A 20,785-nucleotide genomic window follows, 5' to 3' on the forward strand; every position below is an offset into this window, starting at 1 on the left:
TAAAGGCACTTTTTAACTGTTGCCAAATCTGTGTATGACATGCTTGTAACAACTGACAATACAGGTTAAACTGCACTTTAAATAGGGATTAGGTACAGGGACAACAAATAATTTATTCTCTACAAGTAATGCTTCATGTGCTGAAAGACAGACTGACATATAGCTTAACTACATACAATCTGTCCTCAAGGACAGCCAGCGCATAGTTTCCTGGCTGATTAACATTAAGCACCCCCTCCCAGTATAAAAGGTAGCTTTAACTTTTCAGGCAAACTGGAAAAAAAACCCCAACCTTCTTCTGCAGTAGTAATTCTCAAATTTAGGCATTTACTTGTTGTTCCCATCACAACAAACACATTAAAAACAAAGAAGAATAGGAAGGCAGGGAGCATATTCAGGATTTATCCTGAAGTTATATTTTCTTGTCCCTTTTGCTAGGGCAAGTCCTTGTTTTAGAAGCCTGCATAATATAAGCCTGAATTATTTAGGCAATTAACAGGTGCTGTCTGTGTGGTGATAACACTTTCTCTCTTATCACAAATCAGCATCTACAAAAATAGACTGTAAGAGTCTAGAGACTTTTTTTGCTGGAATAAGAGAAGACAGACCACTCCGGAACAGTAAAATTTCCACTTTACTGAAATAAAATATGACTTTATCTTAATGGCAGGGCTTAGTCCTTTCTGAACAAGTGGACTATTCTTAAAAAGCAATCAGATGTTATATAGTCCTCCAAAGAGCATATCTGTTAACATATGTTTATACAGTTGTTATACTGACATTCTGAAACAGAATTCTCTCTAATTTTAGACTCAATATAAACAGGCAAGAAATGCTGTCTTTATCACCAACTTCATCTTACTGAACATATACTTACAGAGAGCATTGACTTCAGATTACGTTGGGCATAAGTCAACAGACTTCTGTTTGTAAAACAGCAACTACTACTTCTAGCCTTTACTCTCTTTATTTCACTATTTTTCATGTATTAAGCTTCAGGGTGCTTCTTGTAATTGCCAAGTGACCCAATAATATTCCACTGAAAGAATTTATGAGACCACATTAGAAATTCTTGGCCATTCAATCTTTTCAGGTTTCCTGTACAATCTTGTTGCATAGTTTTTAAATTGAATTAAGTGTGTGTTTAAAAAACAAAGTGAAACATGCTTCTTCCCACATGAGTTTCTACAATGCAGAACACCACCATTAACACATGAATTTAGGTGCATGATTAGTTTCAGAACAGAATTCAACCTAAGGAAAAAAAAAGTTCTTTCTTCACCCTTGTGACTTCTCTTCCCCCACAGCATGCAACGCCTACAATGCTCCTCACATCAACAGGCACAGAAGCTGCAGTGCATTTTCTCCTCTACAAGAAAGGAGATCAGAATCTTCCACTGTGGCAGTTCTGGAGCTGACAAATCCACTGACTGGGAATACTGTTGGTTGCTGTCTATGCTTAAGAAAAGGTATCTCTTAATACTGCAATTTATAATATCTCTATTTTGTACAGATAAGACTGAACACTAAAGTGAATTTTCAAGTCAAACAAGTCACCTTCTATACAAAAGTCAACCTTCAGAAAACCTGAGGTCCATGACAACCTCTTAGGAGTTGTCTTCACTTCACTTTGGTATAAAGACATTATAATTAAAGGTTGTGTATATTAGATGCATTAAGCTTATACTGATGAAGTTGCAGATAAAACCGTTCCCCCTTACTTGTACGTTTGCCCTGCCTATCACGGAAGTCAGGATCCATCTCATTTCAGATGTATACAAAGATTTTATTGCAGAAAACAAGCAGTTTCACTGAGACATCCTAATAACATTAGTGTATATGCCATCAATTTGAGAAGTGTAGAAAGAATCTAGATTCAAAGCTGCTCTTTTGAAGTATTCACAGCAAAGCAGTTCTGAGGCACACTGAACAACAGTCAGTTTGTCCCATTCTCTTTTATTCTGATCCCATACCTATTCCTTAAAATACAGTTACATTGCTGCCGATAGCTGGAAACAGTCACAGCAAGAGAAGTGGAAACAAGGCAAGAAGAACCTGGGCAATGATTAGAGAGCAAGAGAACAGGAAACCCAGGAACAAGAACTGCAACACTATAAACTGGGAAGTTGGCTCAATGATGAGCACTACAAAAGTAAACCACTTGACTTTACTGTCCATGAACACTGTCATTTGATTATTAAATTCTTGGATGTACCAAGCTCAGAGACAGCTCAGCCCCACTAATGCAGCATCCAAACAACTGCACAAAGAATTGCTCATGGTCAAGTTCAAGGCCTAATGTGAACTGTCTTCAACTGGACAAATATTTAAACATTTAAGTGGGTTATTAATCATTACACCTTGAGAGACTGTCATCCTTAATAATCCCAAAGTGCTTTGTAATTTATGGCACAGAACTGCAGCTGCCATGAGGCTCCTGGGTAGCAGCCAACTGTTGCTTATCGCACACATTGTGTGGATAGGAAATACTGGCTTCTGATACTGCAGTAAATCCCTGGGAGGCTTTTGATGCCTTCACAAGGGAGCATTTTAGTTCATCCCAAGGACCCAAACATAATAGACTGAGTATATTTTGCTCAAAGAGAGGAACTAGACTCTACATACACTGTGGAATCTTGAACCTCGAACTCTTAGCAGCTAGTGTTTCATACTTGATTAGCTCATCCCGCCGACAAACCATCACAATCAGATTACATTTCCTGAGGTACCCAAGAGAGGCTAAACTCTTGTAATCAACTCAATTTACAAAATCTAAAAAACATACAAGATAATACATCAAACAGGAAATCAAATATGATCTAATAGGAAGATACCAAGAGCTTCACCCTGAGAAAGGATGTAACCTACAACTGTTAATTCCATATAGATTCCTATGGAATTAGGCCAATTTGCCAGTCAAATGCTCTAGCTTGTTTCCCCTGTCCTTAAAATAGGCACCTACCCTGCACAGATCCTCTTCTTGGCCATATCTCCAGTTTTTCAGATCTGTGTATATCTCCATCAGTCAGAGGCTTGGGGAAGAAAAGTGAGATTAAGAAGAGCAGCTGGAGCACACATAATGGGATTGCTGCAGAATTACCCTAGAACTTTTTTCCTGCATATAGCCCTCAGAAAAAACTCCGTCCATTACTGAATTTGTAGGCACTGTGAATTACAATAAAAAAAAGTATAATTACGTAATAATAAATTGATTTTAAAATTTTATAGACTATAAATTTATAAAAAAATATAATTTTCCCAAATTAATTTGTACAAGAAAAAAACCTGTTCCATATTGTATTTGTTAGACCATACTATAAAAGTAATTTTGTATTTGATTTTAAAATAGATAGCAGCATTTAACATCTTCAGAGGTCAACATTCCTCCTCATCCATGAGTCACTCTAGTTACCCTCTTCTGAAAAATACACGTACCAACCATTGCTGGAAAAAGATACCTGAACTAGGTGAAGAACTCTGCATAAGATGAAAATCTTACATACTGTACTGCGGAAGGCAAGAAAAGTTAGTTCTGTCTACTTTGTTTCAAGACTAGCAAGAAAATAAGTGGGGGAAAAGTTGAGCTGTTGTGAGGTACCTATGAAAAAAAAGTAGGTCAAGCTTAAAAGTTTGACCTACTGATCTTCTTTGCTTTGGCAAAAGTACAAATGGAGTTTACATAATGCTGCTCACATGTAATCGCTGGCTCAAAACTAAATGATACAAATGTTTTTAATAAGCCTCAGCCATTCACAACAGAATCCCATCTTTTGGATTTCAGTTAGTTTTAAATCCTTGCTTTGCAGTACATACTAGTGAATCCTTACGTTTAAGATTCATATATTTAATTTACTCTTGTGTTAATCTGTGTGTCATATTGTGTCAACAGATGTAACACAGACACCTAAAATCAGCTCTAAGTTGATTTAAAAAATCATCACTATTAGTGAAATGCAGATACTTCCTGAAGCCACAAAGCTGAAGTCTCAACAAGGCCCCTTTCCCACAATTTGTACTGTCTATAAAGCAGATTTACAACTACATACTTCTTGAGTAAAGCACAGGATAGACAGAAAACAAGATCGGTATCTGCATATATGGAATATAATTTAGTTCCATAGTAACTGTACATACTGCTGTGAAGTAAATAAAGAAAAAAGTTATTCCAAATACCTGAAGCTCAAGTACCTTAGGAAAAAACCCTACTATCAGAAAAGACAAATGAATACCTGTTATTCTTTGATTTTTTTCCTCTGTTTAATAATGTAAAACTGTCATAGGAAACAAAAGGGTTTTTTTAAAAAAATCAAATTAAGCTTTGCTGCTAATGCTCAAAGGGGTTTCTGTGATAAAGATACCACCTCTATTTTACAGAAGAAGCAGCTGAGACATTACCACAAAAACTTTCGAACGTCCAAAAGTGAGTCGTGCCAGATCCTAGATTTGAAAAGAAAATACAAGTTACTAGCTCCTAGATCCATGCTCTACAAATCAGGTATTTCTTACCTAAGTCTTTAACACCAATTCGAGAATGAGGAATTCAACAAGATTCAGTGGGAGGCAAACTAATGGTTTTGTACCTTCACAGACTAAAGAGAAAACAGAACGTTCACCTAACAGAAGCAGTATTAATCTTTATTTGTTAAAAAGCAGATGTAAAACATCAGTTCCTCTGTGGACAAAAACAATCAACTCTCCCATCTCTGCTCTGGCAGGCTCAAATAACCAGGCTGACACAGCTCTCTTTCATGAGATTCTTCCTACACATAAAATAGTTCCATATGTTTAAATGTTGAGTGGTTGAGCAAGCACAAAATTAATTCATTACAACAATGCCTTACTATTAATTTTTCTTGTGCCTTAAGGCCTGGTCAATTACAGAACGCAAGCACAATTCAAGCACTCTGCTTTGTCAGATTTTTACATCCACTTGAACAAGATCTACAGTCACAAAGTGGAAGGGAAATGTTAATTTTAAAGATGGTACTGATGCCCCCAGTCCAGGCACACCTATTAACAGACTGCTCTTGTTAGAGTATTAGGATTATTTGGGGTTTAGATTCTTTGCCATTTCTTGTTTGTTTGTTTTGTATCATTGTTTTTAAGGCACTGGCAACATCTCTAAAATGCAAGTACTGTTAGCAGTGCCTGCATCTTAGAGCAGGTCCTAATCCCCTCGTTGTCCAGATGAACAACATATCACAGAGCACCACCTTTCCCTCCTTGCTCATGCACCTGGGGGCACCTACCAAAAGAAAAGCGTTTTCCTAGAAATTATGTTCCAGAACCTAATTTTAACACTGATGTTCAGATGGCTTTGGAGACTACTTTTCAGCAGTCGCTTCTTTCCAGGGCATGATGGTACATAATTCTTCATTCTCTGTATCATCATCCTCCCCCCTTTTTTTTTTTGTATTCTCAGCATGCAATCCAAACAGGTTCATGAAAGTGCAAATAACTTCTCCTGTCACAGTTACTACATGATACAGTACAAAAATCATTAGGAAAAAGTAATTTTGTAGAATTGCTTCCTGTCATGTCCCATCATTCTCTACTGAGAACTGGGGGAAGCCTGCTGTGTTTTGAGCATATTGCAAGGTGCTTAACATATGATGACCAGAACCCTTTTACAGACAGTTTTTGAAAAGCCAACTATCCATACATCAAAGAAACAAAACAAAACAGTGGACAGCACGGTGATTACTCTATAGCATGATTCCTCCACAGAGGAGCACTGTACATTAACAGTTTCTCAGCACAGGCCCTAAAAGGCAGAAGTAAGTGGTAATATGCCATACCAATTTTCACGTATCACTACTTTTTGAGCAGACAACTGCATTTAGAACAATGGTGCTAGCTGGAACTCAGGTTTACACCCTCTTTTAAGTTGTTGATGCTTTATTTATTCTATTCTACCTATTCTAGTCTATTTAGAAATACCGGTTCAAGTACCTTCATATGGCCTTGGGTTTATTCCATGTATAGTCAGTGCTCCAAGTAGAGAAAAATATTTCAGTGGCAATATGGTCTCAAGCTCAGCAGGAGCCAGGAATCACTGCTTGATCGTATCACCTGTGATAGTTCATTAAGGTGATTTGAACAAAGCTACAGCTCCTGTTGCAACGGTGGAGCCAAATTCCTCAGGAAGAGCTATCACATGCAGAGGAGTAACACTGAACAGCAGTGATTTGCCACTTTGTACTAGACAACTTATTTCACAGGAGCAGGGAGTTAACTGCCTCAGGAGGAATGGCCTGCTGGGTATATCTTGGTCTTCTACAAGACCATAGATACCACTGAATCTGGAATCGTACTTCACAAATAAAGCAACTGAGTATGCAAAACCAAGAACTACACATAATACTTTGGAAGATAAATGGAAAGGCAGCATTTGTAAACAAAACAGACAATTTAAAATAAGTGGCATGTTGTAGATTCACAATTTACTGTGTTACTGCACAGCATGGTACAGAAGGCAGTTTAAATGAAAAGTATAATTCCTAACGTAAGTGACCTTGATACTTATGTCACAGACACAAGATGAAATTGGAAGCTCTGCTGAACACCAGTATCACCCGAGTCAGCACTGTTGTGCATACATTGAGTGGCCTGGCCATAACATTATACTGTGTCCCACTGGGATATATGTATCAACATAAGAGGATGTGACAAATACTTGCTTTAGAAGTTACCCATCAGAGTTGAGCAGCCTTAAATTCTGACATCCATATTAACTTAATGGCTGCTATAAAAAAGGTACACGTTGTTCTGTAAATTGGAATCAAATGAACAATCATGCTACATAGGAAGGGATGACTAAGTCACATAAACAAACTGATAGCTTAGCTTTCTGAAGGGGGATTTTATTTGATCAAGTTCTCTTGAATTATTTGACCTATCCTAAAAGCATTTCAAATTGTCACACCCCCCCACATGTACAGCTTTTAACATGCCTCATTTTGACTGTGCATACTGTTCATACCCTTTTCCCTACAAAAGGATTGAGAGCTGAAGCTAGAGCAACTTCTATCCCCTCTCCTCCCCTACTGAAGACAAAATATCAAAATCACTGGAGACCCTCCCACAAAAAGGAACATATGGAGGCAAAACTACCAGCTTCTAAAGTTCATCGCAAAAGAAGTGCTGAGATACAGGAGCAAAATTCATTACTACTGAAATCAGTTGGAGCTTAGGCATTGGCTTAAAGCCAACTCTGTCCTTATTTCTTGCATACAATACCGGTTTGGTAAGAAAAGGATGTCAGTGCAAGAATACTGAGAAGCCACTGGTTTCCAGATTAGAGTTATCAGTGTTCTGTACTTGCACACCACGAATAACTAAACCTCACTGAGAACTCTCTGAAAGAAAAATCCATTTAATTTTCATCTTTCCTTTATAATCGTAAAGACATACGAAATACTTGAAACCAAGTTAATGAACAATTCTTACAAAACTACATAGAGAAAAAGTGCCCAATGGAGACCTTGGACCCACATCCACAAAGGTGTAGTTCCTCTGGCCTAAAGACAGATAAGCATCTGAAACCTTCAGTGATCTCAGTTGCAATCCTTTGCTCGTAATTACAATGCTGGAGAGGAAATTTTATAGCCAACATTTTTCAAATGACTGTAAAACTTAACTTTAAGAGTAAGATTTAGGAGACTGATCAGCCCTTCCCCTATATCGATTTCCCCAGAACATAAGCTCCTTTAAAAAAAAATACTGAAAACAATCTAGATTTTCCAGAAAAGCATTAAAGCCACTGATTTAGTTTGCTATCCAATTTAGCAGAAAATCATCATTATCTCTGGAGTAAGATGTACATATTGTTTAGCATTCAAATCAGAACAGATTTTTTTTTTTTCCCCTTTGAAACGTAAGCCCAGGTTCCCAACCTTAACGGCTGTAAACAGCTCTGAATGAGCCAATGCAGTGCTGCCTTCCCAGGTTTGCCAAGACCTCTGCTCTATGCAATTCTCAAACAGCTGCAGTATTGAGAAGACCAGGCTTTTCCATGCTGGCTTTCAGAACCCCGAGGACAGCAGCCAAGCAGAGAAACAGTATTACTCTCCTTTCTCCTTGGTACTAGGCTGACTTGGAGAAGCAGAATCTAGAATAATTCCCACAGGACATTAACCTAAGAACACAGAGGTAAAGCAAAGAAATATTTTCTTTCACCAGCTGAGAGCAGGATGTTTCAAAAAAACCTACTTCTTAGTGGCACATATGGAAGTTGGATGGCTTGAATGTGGTCCAAGTACAGTAGTCTGCTGAAAGTGCCTGAACCTCGCTAGCAGCTGGGACAGGGTTTACCACCAGGCATGTGTCCTCCTATGCCATACTTCTCCACAGCAGTACCTAGGTAATGAATGGCAAACTCACAAAAGCATTTATCTCATAATTCAATACTACAGCGTTTGCTACAGGAAGTCCTTCATTCAATGGGCATCCTCACACTTCCTTTCTTTACAGTTTGGGCAAAAGGCTCATTTTAGAAGGTCTAACTACTAGAAATATACATTTATATTGCTTTTAACCAGAAGTCTTGTAATAGACTGCATCGAATCCCATATCAATAAAAATCTACAAGAGAGTCATTAAGGAAGGATGACAGCTAGCTCACCTTTACAATTTTATCAACAATTTGTTTGGCTTCAAAATATAGCCAAAAAAGGCTCAAGTCTGTCAAAACATTATTTGACTAGTGAGGGCCTTCAGAAAAATCCATACAGATTTCATGTTTGCCAGCCTAATTAAAACTGTTATTTGCTCCTCTAAAAGGAGTAAAGGACAGAAATGGCAGATGATTCTTAAGTAATCATCTATCAAATAACTAAAATTAATGATTTCTAGGCATAATATTTCAGGAAACAATTTTTATATTATGAAGAGATATTAAACATTTTTCTTTAACGAAGAATGTAATGGACTGTGCTTAATTCCCAAAAGACCTTTCCTTCCATCAGCAATTCCTTCACAATAGTTTTTGTTATCTCATTTCTATACAGGCAGAGAGAATCCAAAATCTTACACAGTGCATAGGATCTGTTAACATGAGGCAGGATTTAAGACATCATTTTAAATATTTAAAATGAAGATTATTTTATTTGACTTTAAGCCCCTGAAGAAAGGCTCATTACTGCTGCACTGCTGCTAGATGGAACTGTAAGAGGAAAGAACCAGCTATTTTATGTAGCCATAGGCAGGAAGATCACCACAATTAGCTATAGGAGGAATGGTGAAGTCATCTATGGAGTTCCCGAATGCTGCACTTTGGGAAGTGACTCGTTCCTCTCCTCTGGACCATCTAGGAAAGGCCGGGTTCTAGACTAGGTAACTAGAAGCAATTCAAACAAACCATAAGGATAGTCTGGTCAGAGGGAATAGCCAGTCATCAATCCCTAATAGCCAACATTTTTAATACTCTACTTCATCAGAATAAAGGAAATATGGCTCCATTTGAACCCATTCATTCCTCTTACATGCACCAAATATTAGGCATGGAAGATGCAACACAGACAAAGCAAATTTTTTGAATCCTCTGCAAGAATTTATGACAGAAGCCTTTACCCCAGACCCCTTTTCTCTATTCTGTACCTGTGGTTTGCTTGGAAAGTCTAAGTTTAGGAAAAGGTGGTTAAGTTAGTTTCGCCTGCTTGTAGTAAGGATGGCTTCCTTTCCTGACAAGGAGATTTGGGTTTCTCTGGGACATGAGATCAAAGAGCAGCCCTCCTCCTATTATCTCTCCCTGTTCCACTCAACAGAACATGCGGGTCCTTATCAACAGGCTGAAATAAATTGCTCATACACTTACATCATTAGTAGAAAGATGCACAAATCCTTGTTCTTTTAAAGAAAACAATGTCAGAGTCTAAAATAAAAACCACATGGGGTCTAGGCATAAAAGCTGATAAAAATCAGCATGCAGGAAATATTCTGGAAAAAAAAAGATGCAGGAAAGAAAGATCTTCCCTGCATCAAAGGAAACGTCAGTATAGTATGAAAGATTCAAAACCTGCCACAAACTATGCAGAGAGCCTGATCTAAATTCCCTGTCCAAGGTGACTGAACCTCGGAGAGGCGGGCGGGGATGCCGCCCCGGCCCTCCGGCTCCAGGGCGGGCGCAGGGGGTTTAGGGGCTTCTGCAGGAGCCCCCGGCAGGCAGGGCTGCGCAGTGCGCGACCCCCGCGCCCGGGGCCAGCACCCGCGGCTCCGCCCGGGGAGGAGGGTCCCGCCAGCTCCCACCGGGCGCTTCGCCCTTCTCCGCACCGGGGGGCCGGCCCCGGGAGCCCCCCGCAGCCCCCGGGGGCCCGGCCCAGCCTCCCCTCCCGCCCAGCCAGCCCCCCGGGCTTTCCCCCACCGGAGCCTGACGCCGGCCCCACCGCGACAGCGCCAGGCCCCGCGGCCCCCGCCTGAGGAGCGGCCGCTCGGGGGGAGCCTCCCCGGCCCCGCCGGCCCCCCCCCCGCCGCGCACCCCGCCCGCCCCCGAGCCCCCCGGGCGCTGGCGGAGCCCCCGCCCGGCCACCTGCCGCCCCCCGGCGGGTCCCCGCCGCCGGCCCCCCTCACCCGCGGACTCGCCGGTGTTGATCCAGTCCGGGTTCGCCAGGCTGGCGATGGCGAAGATGTCGGCGGCCAGGAAGAGGCATCCTGAGATGATGGTCAGTTTGTCCATCTCCTCCGGCTCCGGCGGCTCCCGGCTCCGGCCTCCGCCCGGCTCCCGCAGCGGGCCCGGGCCGGGGGCGCCTCACAGCCGCGGCTCCATGGGCCCCGCGCTCCCCTCGGCAGCGGCGCCAGGAACGGGCCCCCCCGGACGGAGCCGGAAGCGAACCCGGCAGGCGGGGGGGCGGCGGTTACTCCGGAAGGGAAACCCACTCTGCCCGGCGTGCTCCCCCGGGCGGGGCGGGGCTTCCCGCGGGGGGCGGGGCCTCCGCCGCAACGGGGCGGGAACCCCCGGGGCCGCGGCGGGCTCTCTCCAGGGAGCGGCGCGCGGCGGGGCGGGGCTCGCCGCTGGTGGGCGGGGCCTAAGGCGGGGTGGCCCCGAGGGGCGGGCGCGGGGCGGGCCGCCTGCGCGAAGCGCCGAGCGGGGCGAGGGGCGGGGCGGAGCGCCAGCGGGGGGCGGGGCTTAGGGGAGGGGCGGGGCTTAGGGGCTGTGGGGGCGCTGCCGCTGCCGTTGCCGCTGCCGTTGCCGTTGCCGTTGCCGTTGCCGTTGCCGTTGCCGTTGCCGTTGCCGTTGCCGTTGCCGTTGCCGCCGCGGGCGGGGCGGGGCGGGGGGGTCACCGTCGCCTCAGGGCTGGTCGTCTGTGAGGGGTGGCCGGGGCGGCGGCTCCTCCTCACCTCTCGGCTTCGCCCCCGGTGGGCGCCAGCAGCTGCCCCGGGGCCTGGTCCCCCGCTGCCCTCGCGCAGCCGTGTCCCCAGAGGTGTTTTTCAGCCGAGGCACACGAGGATCCCTCTCCCCCTGCGCCGGCCCGGGGCCCTCAGGCTGGGCGCAGCCGGGGCTGCCCGCTCGTCACGGCCCTCCGGCAGGGCCGGCCGCCGCCCGGGAAACCTGCCCAGAGAGGCGAGAACGGGCAGCTGGGTCAGCGCTGTGTAAAGAGGGAACGACCACAGGTCTGTCTGTGACACACACACACACAAATCTCGTGTTTTACTAGTCTGTCACTCTTTATCCCTCTGAAATGCTGGGCATGAGCTTAAATTTCAGAGTTGCTTCTGTAGCAATAGTAAAAGCAGGAGAAATGGAAGGGGTGATCCATGGAGCTTCCTCCAGACATTACGCGGCTGTGGAGCACCCCAAAAGCCCTATCTTGTGTTGCTGTCTGTGCTGGTGTTTGGAAGAAAACCTAATTAATCTTGACCAGAAAACTCGCCCAAGTACAGCCGTTTTTTATGACGTGCTTTTCCGTGGATTCAGCTATATTGAAGCATGGGGAAATCTGTAGCCAATAAATGAGCAATGCATCACTGTGGGAAACCAGCCCACTTTCGGCCACAGTAACTGTGCCTTCGATATTGTCACTCTGCCATGGGAATGCTGAACTAATTAGTCTAGCAGCCCTCACATCTACAGGTACTTGAAAAATATCTAATTGCTTACATATTTTTTTCCTTCTAACAGCGAACACCCACCTGTTTTTTCCAGAGCAGCGTAACTGGTCTATACAGAAGATACTGGGAAACCAAGCAGGTGATTGTCTGTGCTGTTCATTTTCATGTAAGTCTTTTACGTAGATGGGAGGCTGTACAAACAAAATGGAGATATTAGTAAAGTAATCTTAAAGTGTTCAACAGCAATCAGTAGGACTTATTATTTGGAGGACAAGAGCTGTACTTAGGTTCTATTGAAATTGCCTATTCTTGACAGATTTTCTTAAGGGTGGAGAAAATAGTAAGACTTTTGATGAAAAACAGCTGAAATTATTCCCTTTAAACAGGGAACAATTGGTGTGTGGAAGAAATAGGACAATTGATTTTTTAGTGAAAAGATTTTAAAATTATATTGCACTAACAATGGGAATCCAGCAGCCTTGAAAAGAAGTTATTGCCAAGAATCATCTGCAACTATCCTATAAACTGGCTTTAAGTGGTATTTAAATAGCTTTTAATACAAGCATTATATAAAAGTCTGCCTCAAAATGAGTTTGTCTCCAAATAACAGCTTCATGGCAAAAGGAATAAAGGAAGGAGGGGTGAAGAGGGTACACAAAGTGAAGATATGTTTTTCATTGGCTTTTGATATGCAGGCAAATACGAAGTCAGAAATAGTGACAGAATCCAGTCTTCATACCCTGCAGGCTGTGTGGTCAGTTATTCAATCCTTCTCAGGTTTATTAGGAGATGAGTACATGCCTAAGGGTGCGTGTGGGGGGGATACCACCAGCTATAGGTTCCCAAGGAAGCTTTGGGGCTTCAGACAGAACTGCGGTATGGACAGATGGGCAGCCTAAATCGAATTACTCCTCTGGACAGAAACAACGCACTGGATACAGACACATCCTCTGCCCAGCGCCAGACTTCCCTACGCCCGTGTTACTGGTGTGGCGCGGGGGGGGGGGGGGGCTCAGAACCCGCCTGCCCCGGCATTCTGAGCAGCTGCGGGGGGTTGTCGCCTCCTCACCTGCTGGGAGAGTCTTCCGCCACAGGCCATCACGGAGCAGTAGCACGTTTCCAAGAGGCTCACCTAGGATATGCCTGCCCAGGGGTTTTGGCTCTGTAGAAAAAACTCTTCCTTTGGACTCAATGGAACGTACACAGTCTTCGCCAGTGGTTGGGGATGAAACTAAGACTGAGTTTTCATCTCTCTCGGTCATTTCTTCCTCTGTTCATTTCCATGTCCTCACTGCTGCCCCAGCACTGCTCTTCCAGTCCTGTATTTCAGTATCTCAAACTTTCTAAGTCCTTGTGCTACCAGTTTGATCTTCTTCACAGAGCCCCCAGTGCCCCAAATTTTCTTAGTATCAAGAGGCATTCCTGCTCTCAAGGTTGAGTATTTGGAATGGAATCGTAGGCAGATGACAAGAGGAAAAGGGACTTTCTTCAGCAGAAGAGGATTGGATGACATCCTATGCTGCTGCCTGCAGAAGCTGCAGAATTTAAGGGTGACCTTGGAGCAAATCAGGAGAAATGTTCGGGGAACTGTCATGTAAGTTCTGTCAAGTGTCTAAACTTTCTGTAGCACAGAACAAACAGAAAATCCACCTTCCTTGGAGATTATATAGACTGATATCAGGTATAGTAAAAAGACAAGAGTCTCATCTAAAAGTGTGAATATTAGCATTCCTCCTAAATGTTTTGTAGGCTCTGTATTAGTCACAGCTTTCATGGTCTTAAATCTCTCATGTCCAGCAAGATAACTTCATGCAATAAGAAGCAGCTTAAAATCAGGATTTGGACTTCTAATTAAAGTTAGCTAGTTTTGTTATTAGCATGTTTTGTTTGTTGTTTCACTGCTGATCATTTGTTGACCTACAACTGCTCATTAATTTTACTGGAATTTGCTGAATAATTTTTTGGATAGAAAATAACATAAATTAGCCTTACTTCATATAATCTGTTTACATTTATTGGCCTGGGAGTTAAGTACTCATTCTGGAAGTAGGAAACTAGGATTCAGTTCCCTCTTCTGCTGAAAAAGATTGAAACACACATTTCTTGGAAAGTGATGAAGAACACCATAGGAAAGGTTTCGATCCCTTCTACTGATCCTGTTCCACTTTGCATAAATTCCTGAGCTGGAAAAACAGTGGCAGGTCAGACATCCCATCTCTCAGAATTATCAACAGATGAAAGTGTATTCCAGAGTGGCTCTTCCTTTGCTTTTCTTGCATGACCATGAAAATTAAGTATTTCATCCAAATGAAACGTAGTATTCTACTCCACAACAAAAATCCTGCACTTTTCATTGGGAAGGAAAAAAAATTTCAAACCATTCCTGCTTCCTTCTCTGTTGTTCAGTTCATCAGCCAAATTGACAAATCAAATGTTCACATTGCAATACTTTCAATCCTAATTCTTTCATAGACATTCTGTGCTGTCATTAGAGCCTGATCCAAAGTTTTACTGAAGCCATTGGAAAGATGACCAAGTTTCTGAATTTTAAAGAGGAGTAAAGTGGTGGGAATTTTTATTAGCTGATTCCAGACCACTGGAGACAGTCTCAAGCAGTTAAGTTATTGCTTTGCTACTGTCAGAAGTTGCATTTAGAGATTACATCTTAAAACAGAGACAAAAAAAGTAATTTTTAACAGAATACAGTTTGTTTTAGGAGTCTCAAGCACTCATGTGACAGTCTTAACTTTTCCTAGCTCTTGAGGAAAACAGGCTTGAGAGATGGAGGATTTACTTTATTACCCTATTATATTTTTAGTGGAGACACTGGGATAATGTCATCTATATTGTATTACTTTTATTATGCATTTTAATGGATAGCAGATGCTCAGGAGTATTTTATTTCTGTAGGTGCTAAATACAGCAAGCACAGTTCCTTCCCTCATGTCAGCAGTAGGGTCTGAAACCAGTGTGCTGGAAATTTAGAAATTAATCTCCTCTATAAATATTTATTTTAAAAATAAATTTTTGATAGGAATTCAGTCTTTTCTTGAAGTCCTTAACAGCTGACAACTCCTCTGTTCTGTTACACTGTAGCCTGTTCTCTACCTTCTCTGAATATATTGCTATTTGTAATGAATACTTAACAGCGGTATTGCTTTTTCTCTTGGTAAAATGTGACTTTTTAAGAAATAAGTTTCTAAGCAAAAACTACTTTCAGTATATTTATTTGCAGAAAGCTAGTTTATGGAGTACACTAATGTTTTATAAGTATTGCTATTATGGCTTTTTGGCAGCAACTCAGCAGGCAATGCCTATCTAGAGAAGCAATTAAGGATGAGGGACTTAACTGTTTGGACAATTAAGAATGGGTACAGCACCTGCTCAAATGTCTCCTTAAACATTTTATTGAAGAATGATATCACACTTTCAACTAGTAACATTTTCCCCTCACTTTTCAAAGGGCAGTTGCCAGCACTGGAAAACATCTCTCAGCACACACTGATTGCAGCATTGAAGACAAATATTAGGATGGGTGAACAAGGAGTAGGTCTCATAATCATACAGAATGGCCCATATCTCCAGATAACAAGCCTTTTTGAGAAAAGCTCTGTAGCTAAAGATGGAAAGCTAAAACCAGGTAAAAAGAACTGACAGTGATATTCAAATTTAATACCATTGAAAATATTCTTGTTCTGCACTTATGCTTTGAGCCTGTCTCTGATTTATTTACACTTACACAGATCAAAAGAAACTCAATTTAAAATTACAGAGACAAGAAACTAGCACAAACTGTAAAAAGCTCAGTGCCAGCATTCCACTGTAATGAAATACCTGTGATCTTAAAATACCTGATATGGGTGACTGTTTCATAATCAGATCAAGATTTAAGTCTATATATTGTTCTCCAGCAAAACCAGATTTCCTATTCATCAGCAGGTTTGTCAAAAAATAGTTTGACTATTACCTTTATATAGCAACTAAACTTGAACAATATCATTCTTTGTTCAGTGCATTATTGTTCAAGTAATTTCACTCTACAAGTTAAACAAAACTTCCCAAAGGCTTGAAATTAATTTTCCTTACTGTTTGCTTTTTATGTCTCTTTATTATACAGAAGAGTTACAAAGTGGCAACGGACTAATCTCTGTGCTCTTAACAATCCATGCAGGTGTTCATTCACTAAATGCTTTAAACCTGAAATGTGCCATATCAGTACTAACAGACTATTACTAGTTATTAAGGTTTCTTGTGGAACATCAGACTCCTATATTAAGCTTGTAATTGAAAGCTCTGTAAATTTGACTGCTTCGTATGGGTCCCTAGGCCAATTATATTAGACTCATGAACTACAGTTTGGGTACAATAGTGTGCTATGTTATTACCATTTATTAAATTGTCTCTAACATAGAAATCTATGAAGCTAAGATTTGAGTATAATGAAGTCATTTAGAAATTTACTGGCTGTATAGTGAAAATGCCTATCTTTAAATTACAACAATTTTCCCAGCATTGCCTTTATAGTTTGGGCAGTCCTTTCTTCTCACACCTTTCAGAGAGAATTAGAATTCCAAGCACTAGGAAGAAAGATCTACTTGCTTGGTGCAATAAAAGCCATTGGGTGGTGTTCTTAACCTCTTTTTAGACAAGGATTTGCACTTTTGATCCAAGTATAAAAATCAGGGGAAAAATCCTGAGGATAAAATAGAAATGGATTTGTATTTGAACAAGTATCCTTTTTTTTAGTATTATTATCTTAGGAGCTGGTAGCTTTAATCTATTCCCTAAAAAGACTCCCTATGGCATACAAAAGCATATAAATGATACTGATTTGGTTATTTTGGGGTTTTTTTTGAATCCATAAGGTAAAAAATACAGAATATTAACTACTGAAACTAAATAGTTCTATTTGCAACAATTTGAAAAAGGCAAGTTCCAAAAGCATTTTCAATAAAGGCTACAAGAGCGAGGAGTCAAATTATTTGTGGCATGTGATTGTTGAGGACTGGTAACAAACATGGTCCCTTTGTAGCTGATCTTAGTTTTTGGAGCCAAAAGAAACAATCTGGGCATGCTTCATGGAGCACCTGGATCAAACTCAGCACATTACACACACACAAAAGACTCAAACAGCTGAATTTGTTCAATTCATGTTTAGAGTGAACTTACAAAAACTTTGTATTTAAGACCAAAGCTGTAAAATTGTGCAGAAAAGATAGTATTTTGTAGAAGTTCCGTCTCTTAATGATACCAGAGGCAGCAGACTTGTTTTTGGCACTAATACCAATGTACAGAGCATGGGGCCTGAGAAAAATACGATGCGCTGCTTAGGAGTTTTTCTTGCAGTGAATTAGGTTTTATCTTTATGGACTTATTTTTTCAGTTAAGTAAGCTGAGTATTATCTGTACGATTTCAAACTGGAACCTAAAAGAACAAGTTTATTACTGCTTATAGCTTGAAAGTGCTGGTGCCATTCTTCTGACTTTAATGAGGAGGATGTAGCAATTAACAAAAGTAGTGAGAGGCGCTGATGTCTTAAAAATCCTACAGTTAGACTCACCAAACTCGTATTTACGCATGCATGGCCTATTCTCCATGCCAACAAGAAGAAACAGGGCTGCTTGGCATGTGAGTTTCCTCAGAATACCTTCATAGGGCAAGAGGTTATCTCCACATAAATCTTCAGTGGCCAGTGAATGGTATCAATCACAAAACTGGTAGGTGAACTGAAAAGCTGGGTGGTTCAGACTCTAGATGCTGGAGCAGAGGAGCAAAATTATCTACGTCTGCAGTTCAGAGATGGCTTTGACTCACAACAGTGTTACCAGTACAGTATGGGCAGAAAAAACAGAATTCTGAAAGAATCTATTAAAAACTGAGAGTGTCTTGCAGATATTTTAAAGCCTAAGTACATTTATGTCTATGCATTTTGAAACACATAAACTGGGTGATTTACCTTTCTGTTTGAGGCTGAGAACTTACATAAAACTGTTGGTAAAACATTTCCTGTTGCTTTTCTGGTGTCTGCTGTCCTGGTACTTGTTCCACACCTTCTTGTTTGCACCCCAGTAGGACCAGTATCTTGTGATAAGCTAGAGTGGAGGGAGGGTGTGATGATGATGGAGTAGGAGTAGTTAATGGAAAAAGTGAAAAAAAGGGTAGTCAGTAGTTCAGGTAAACAGTTTTAAAGCCTGTAAATTTTTGCTACAGGCATTTTTAACCCCAAAGGGTTAAGAAGAAAACAGAGCAGATGGAGAGAGGCTCCTTGCTCTGCAGCAGGAGGTAGCTGTACTGCTTGTTTAAATCCCCTATGCTGTTCTGTTGCAGTTCAGTACATAATGTTTACTGATACTGCTCCTCTGTGCAACTGTTTCTGCCAGGCTGCTGACAGAGCTGTAGTCTGCTGCAGGCTGATTCTGCTTGCCTTTTGCAGTCTCCAAAATTATACGTTTACACAGTAATTGCAATTCCCCCAACTTCTCAAAGCCCATCTTGTTATACCCCACGGTATGTATAGGTGCTGGGGCTTCTGTACTCTGTTGTTCTTGGATGCAGTACTGCTTTTTGCAAACTGCAGCTCAGTGCTTTCCACTGGCAGCAGGCAATAAGAACATTATTTGCAGCCTTATCCCTTAAAACAAACCAACCAACCAACCAACCATCACCACCTCTTTCTGCTGGAACTCTTAAGTTAGATTCTGCACCAGCTCTTGTAGGCACCTCCTACTTCTCCCCTGGCCTCGCTTGACGTTGTCTTGCAATGTGCGCACGCGTTGGTCGTTCTCAGAGCGGAGGGACAGGCACCAGCCACCAAGAGTCAAACCCTGGAAACCTCCAGGGGCCCTGACAAACATAAGGTAACGTGCCTGTCACACAGCATCCACCTAGGTAAACTTAGCCACTGTGGAGGAAGGGGTACACTTGGCTCCATACCAACAGGTAGACAGCAAGGTGACATACAAGGGCAGGTGGCAGATACGTATAGATGGGGTATTCCAGCTGTGAAAAGGTACAGGCAAGCAGTGGAAAGATGCCAACAGAACTGTTTGGAGCACAGCTATGTAACTTCAGCTCAACCTTGCTGCAGTCTGGTCCCAAGCAGTGGTCCTGATTAGAGCATGCACCGTTGTACCTTTATCTTGCCTAAAAAAACTCACAGAAATGGAAGTTAGCACTGAATAGGCAATCTAAGTTGTAGCATGTTCGCTCAGAAAAATTCTAAAGTAAATAAGTGAACTGCAGCTTTCCTTAGTGTTGTGAAAAGGTTAGTTCTTAACAAAGATAAAAACTGTTTCATTAAAAAAGAAAGCAAAAAAAAAAATTGCATCCACTTGGTTTGAAGAGCTGCTAAACACATGCTTTTACATTAAAATGTGAAAGTGGTTAAGACTACATATTTTGTAATACGAACATTATAAAAATTGAAAAAGTCTCTTAAACTGATTGCTGTCAATTTTCTTCCTTGACAGGTGATGTTCTAATAAAAATTGGACATGCTAGTGTTTTAGGATGGACTCTGCAAGAGTTTAGGCAACTCCTGCACAATATTCTTATCACAACTACCCTACAAATCAGAGTTTACAGAGATTTTGTTGACGTACCTCAACACTGGCAAAGTGCAGTTGAATTAATTCCTGAAGCAAAGTTTCCTGTGACGACAGCAGAGTAAGTATTGTACATAACTAGAATTTCACACCTTGCTTATTATTCTAGTAAGAAACAAGAAATAGCGTAATAGCTTTTTCACTTTAGGATAAAATGTTAGTCTAAGGATTTACTTTCATTTATTTTTCTGAAATAGAAAACTGTGATTTGAAATGAACAAATACCAAAAGAAAAGTTTACTTTTCTAGTTACAGAGAAGACAGGGTCAGGACAAACATTAATTTTAGACATGCCCCTTCCTGCCTCCGCAGAGACCATAAAAAGTCTGGCTGGCAATAATGCCACTGCAGTCAAAGAGGCCATGGTGATTGCAATAGCCAAGGATCTAGAAAACTACAAGTAGCTGATGATACCAAGATGGAGGTCTTGCTACAACCATCTAAAAAGCTTATGTGTTTCTTAATCAGTCTAACTACTGACAGTGGTTAACAATTATGACTTTTAAAATTAAACTTCAGGAGAAAAAAAATGTTTCTTGTAAGAGCCACCGCATACAGAAGCTTTTAAAAATATATTGCGCTCAGTCCTAAAGGTGGCTCATACAGCAAGTATAATTAATCTAGATAGGATACAAGGCAGTTACAAGTTTTCCTGAGGCACAAAGTTTTAATGGAAAAGAAACCTCAGAGGCAGGGGAAGAAACAGAAGTATTACAAGGAGATAATGAGGCTAGAACAGCAGAAAGGAAGATCACGCAGCAAGGGGCTTTCCAAGAGATTAAACCTCTAAGCTTATGTTTAAATAAATCAAATTATTTGCTATTCTGAAGGAGCAGAAAAAGGATAGCTTGCTTTTCTATTAACTGAATTACAACTTCGCTATTACTTTAGAGTCCAAAGAAAACAGTGTGCAAAAGACTATGGACAATAGTATTAGCTTGATATCAGAGGAGCTTCAGAACTAATGAACTTGTATTTAGAACATGTATTCACAAAAAACTTAAGACTCCATGGTTAGTTAACTAAATGGCTATGGGAATTATTGCATGTTAAAGTAGTACCATGCTGTGTATTTTCAGCACAAGTGAAGGTGCTGAGGATGAAGGTGACACCAAGTCCAGCAGCGATGATGATG

General features: G+C 41.4%; 2 protein-coding genes across 2 annotated transcripts in view; one reads left to right on the forward strand and one right to left on the reverse strand.

The window, feature by feature from the left end:
- Positions 1-10,672, reverse strand: part of MOSMO (modulator of smoothened) — a 29,212-nt gene extending 18,540 nt beyond the window's left edge. The window contains exon 1 of the mRNA XM_075719215.1: positions 10,567-10,672. Within this exon, the coding sequence (XP_075575330.1) occupies positions 10,567-10,672 (106 nt within the window). The remainder of the gene's footprint in view (positions 1-10,566) is intronic.
- IGSF6 (immunoglobulin superfamily member 6) overlaps positions 1-20,785 on the forward strand; it is a 313,504-nt gene that overhangs the window by 234,840 nt on the left and 57,879 nt on the right. The window lies entirely within an intron of this gene.

This window comes from Pelecanus crispus, chromosome 11 (assembly GCF_030463565.1).
Source record: "Pelecanus crispus isolate bPelCri1 chromosome 11, bPelCri1.pri, whole genome shotgun sequence".
NCBI classification, from domain to species: Eukaryota; Metazoa; Chordata; class Aves; order Pelecaniformes; family Pelecanidae; genus Pelecanus; species Pelecanus crispus.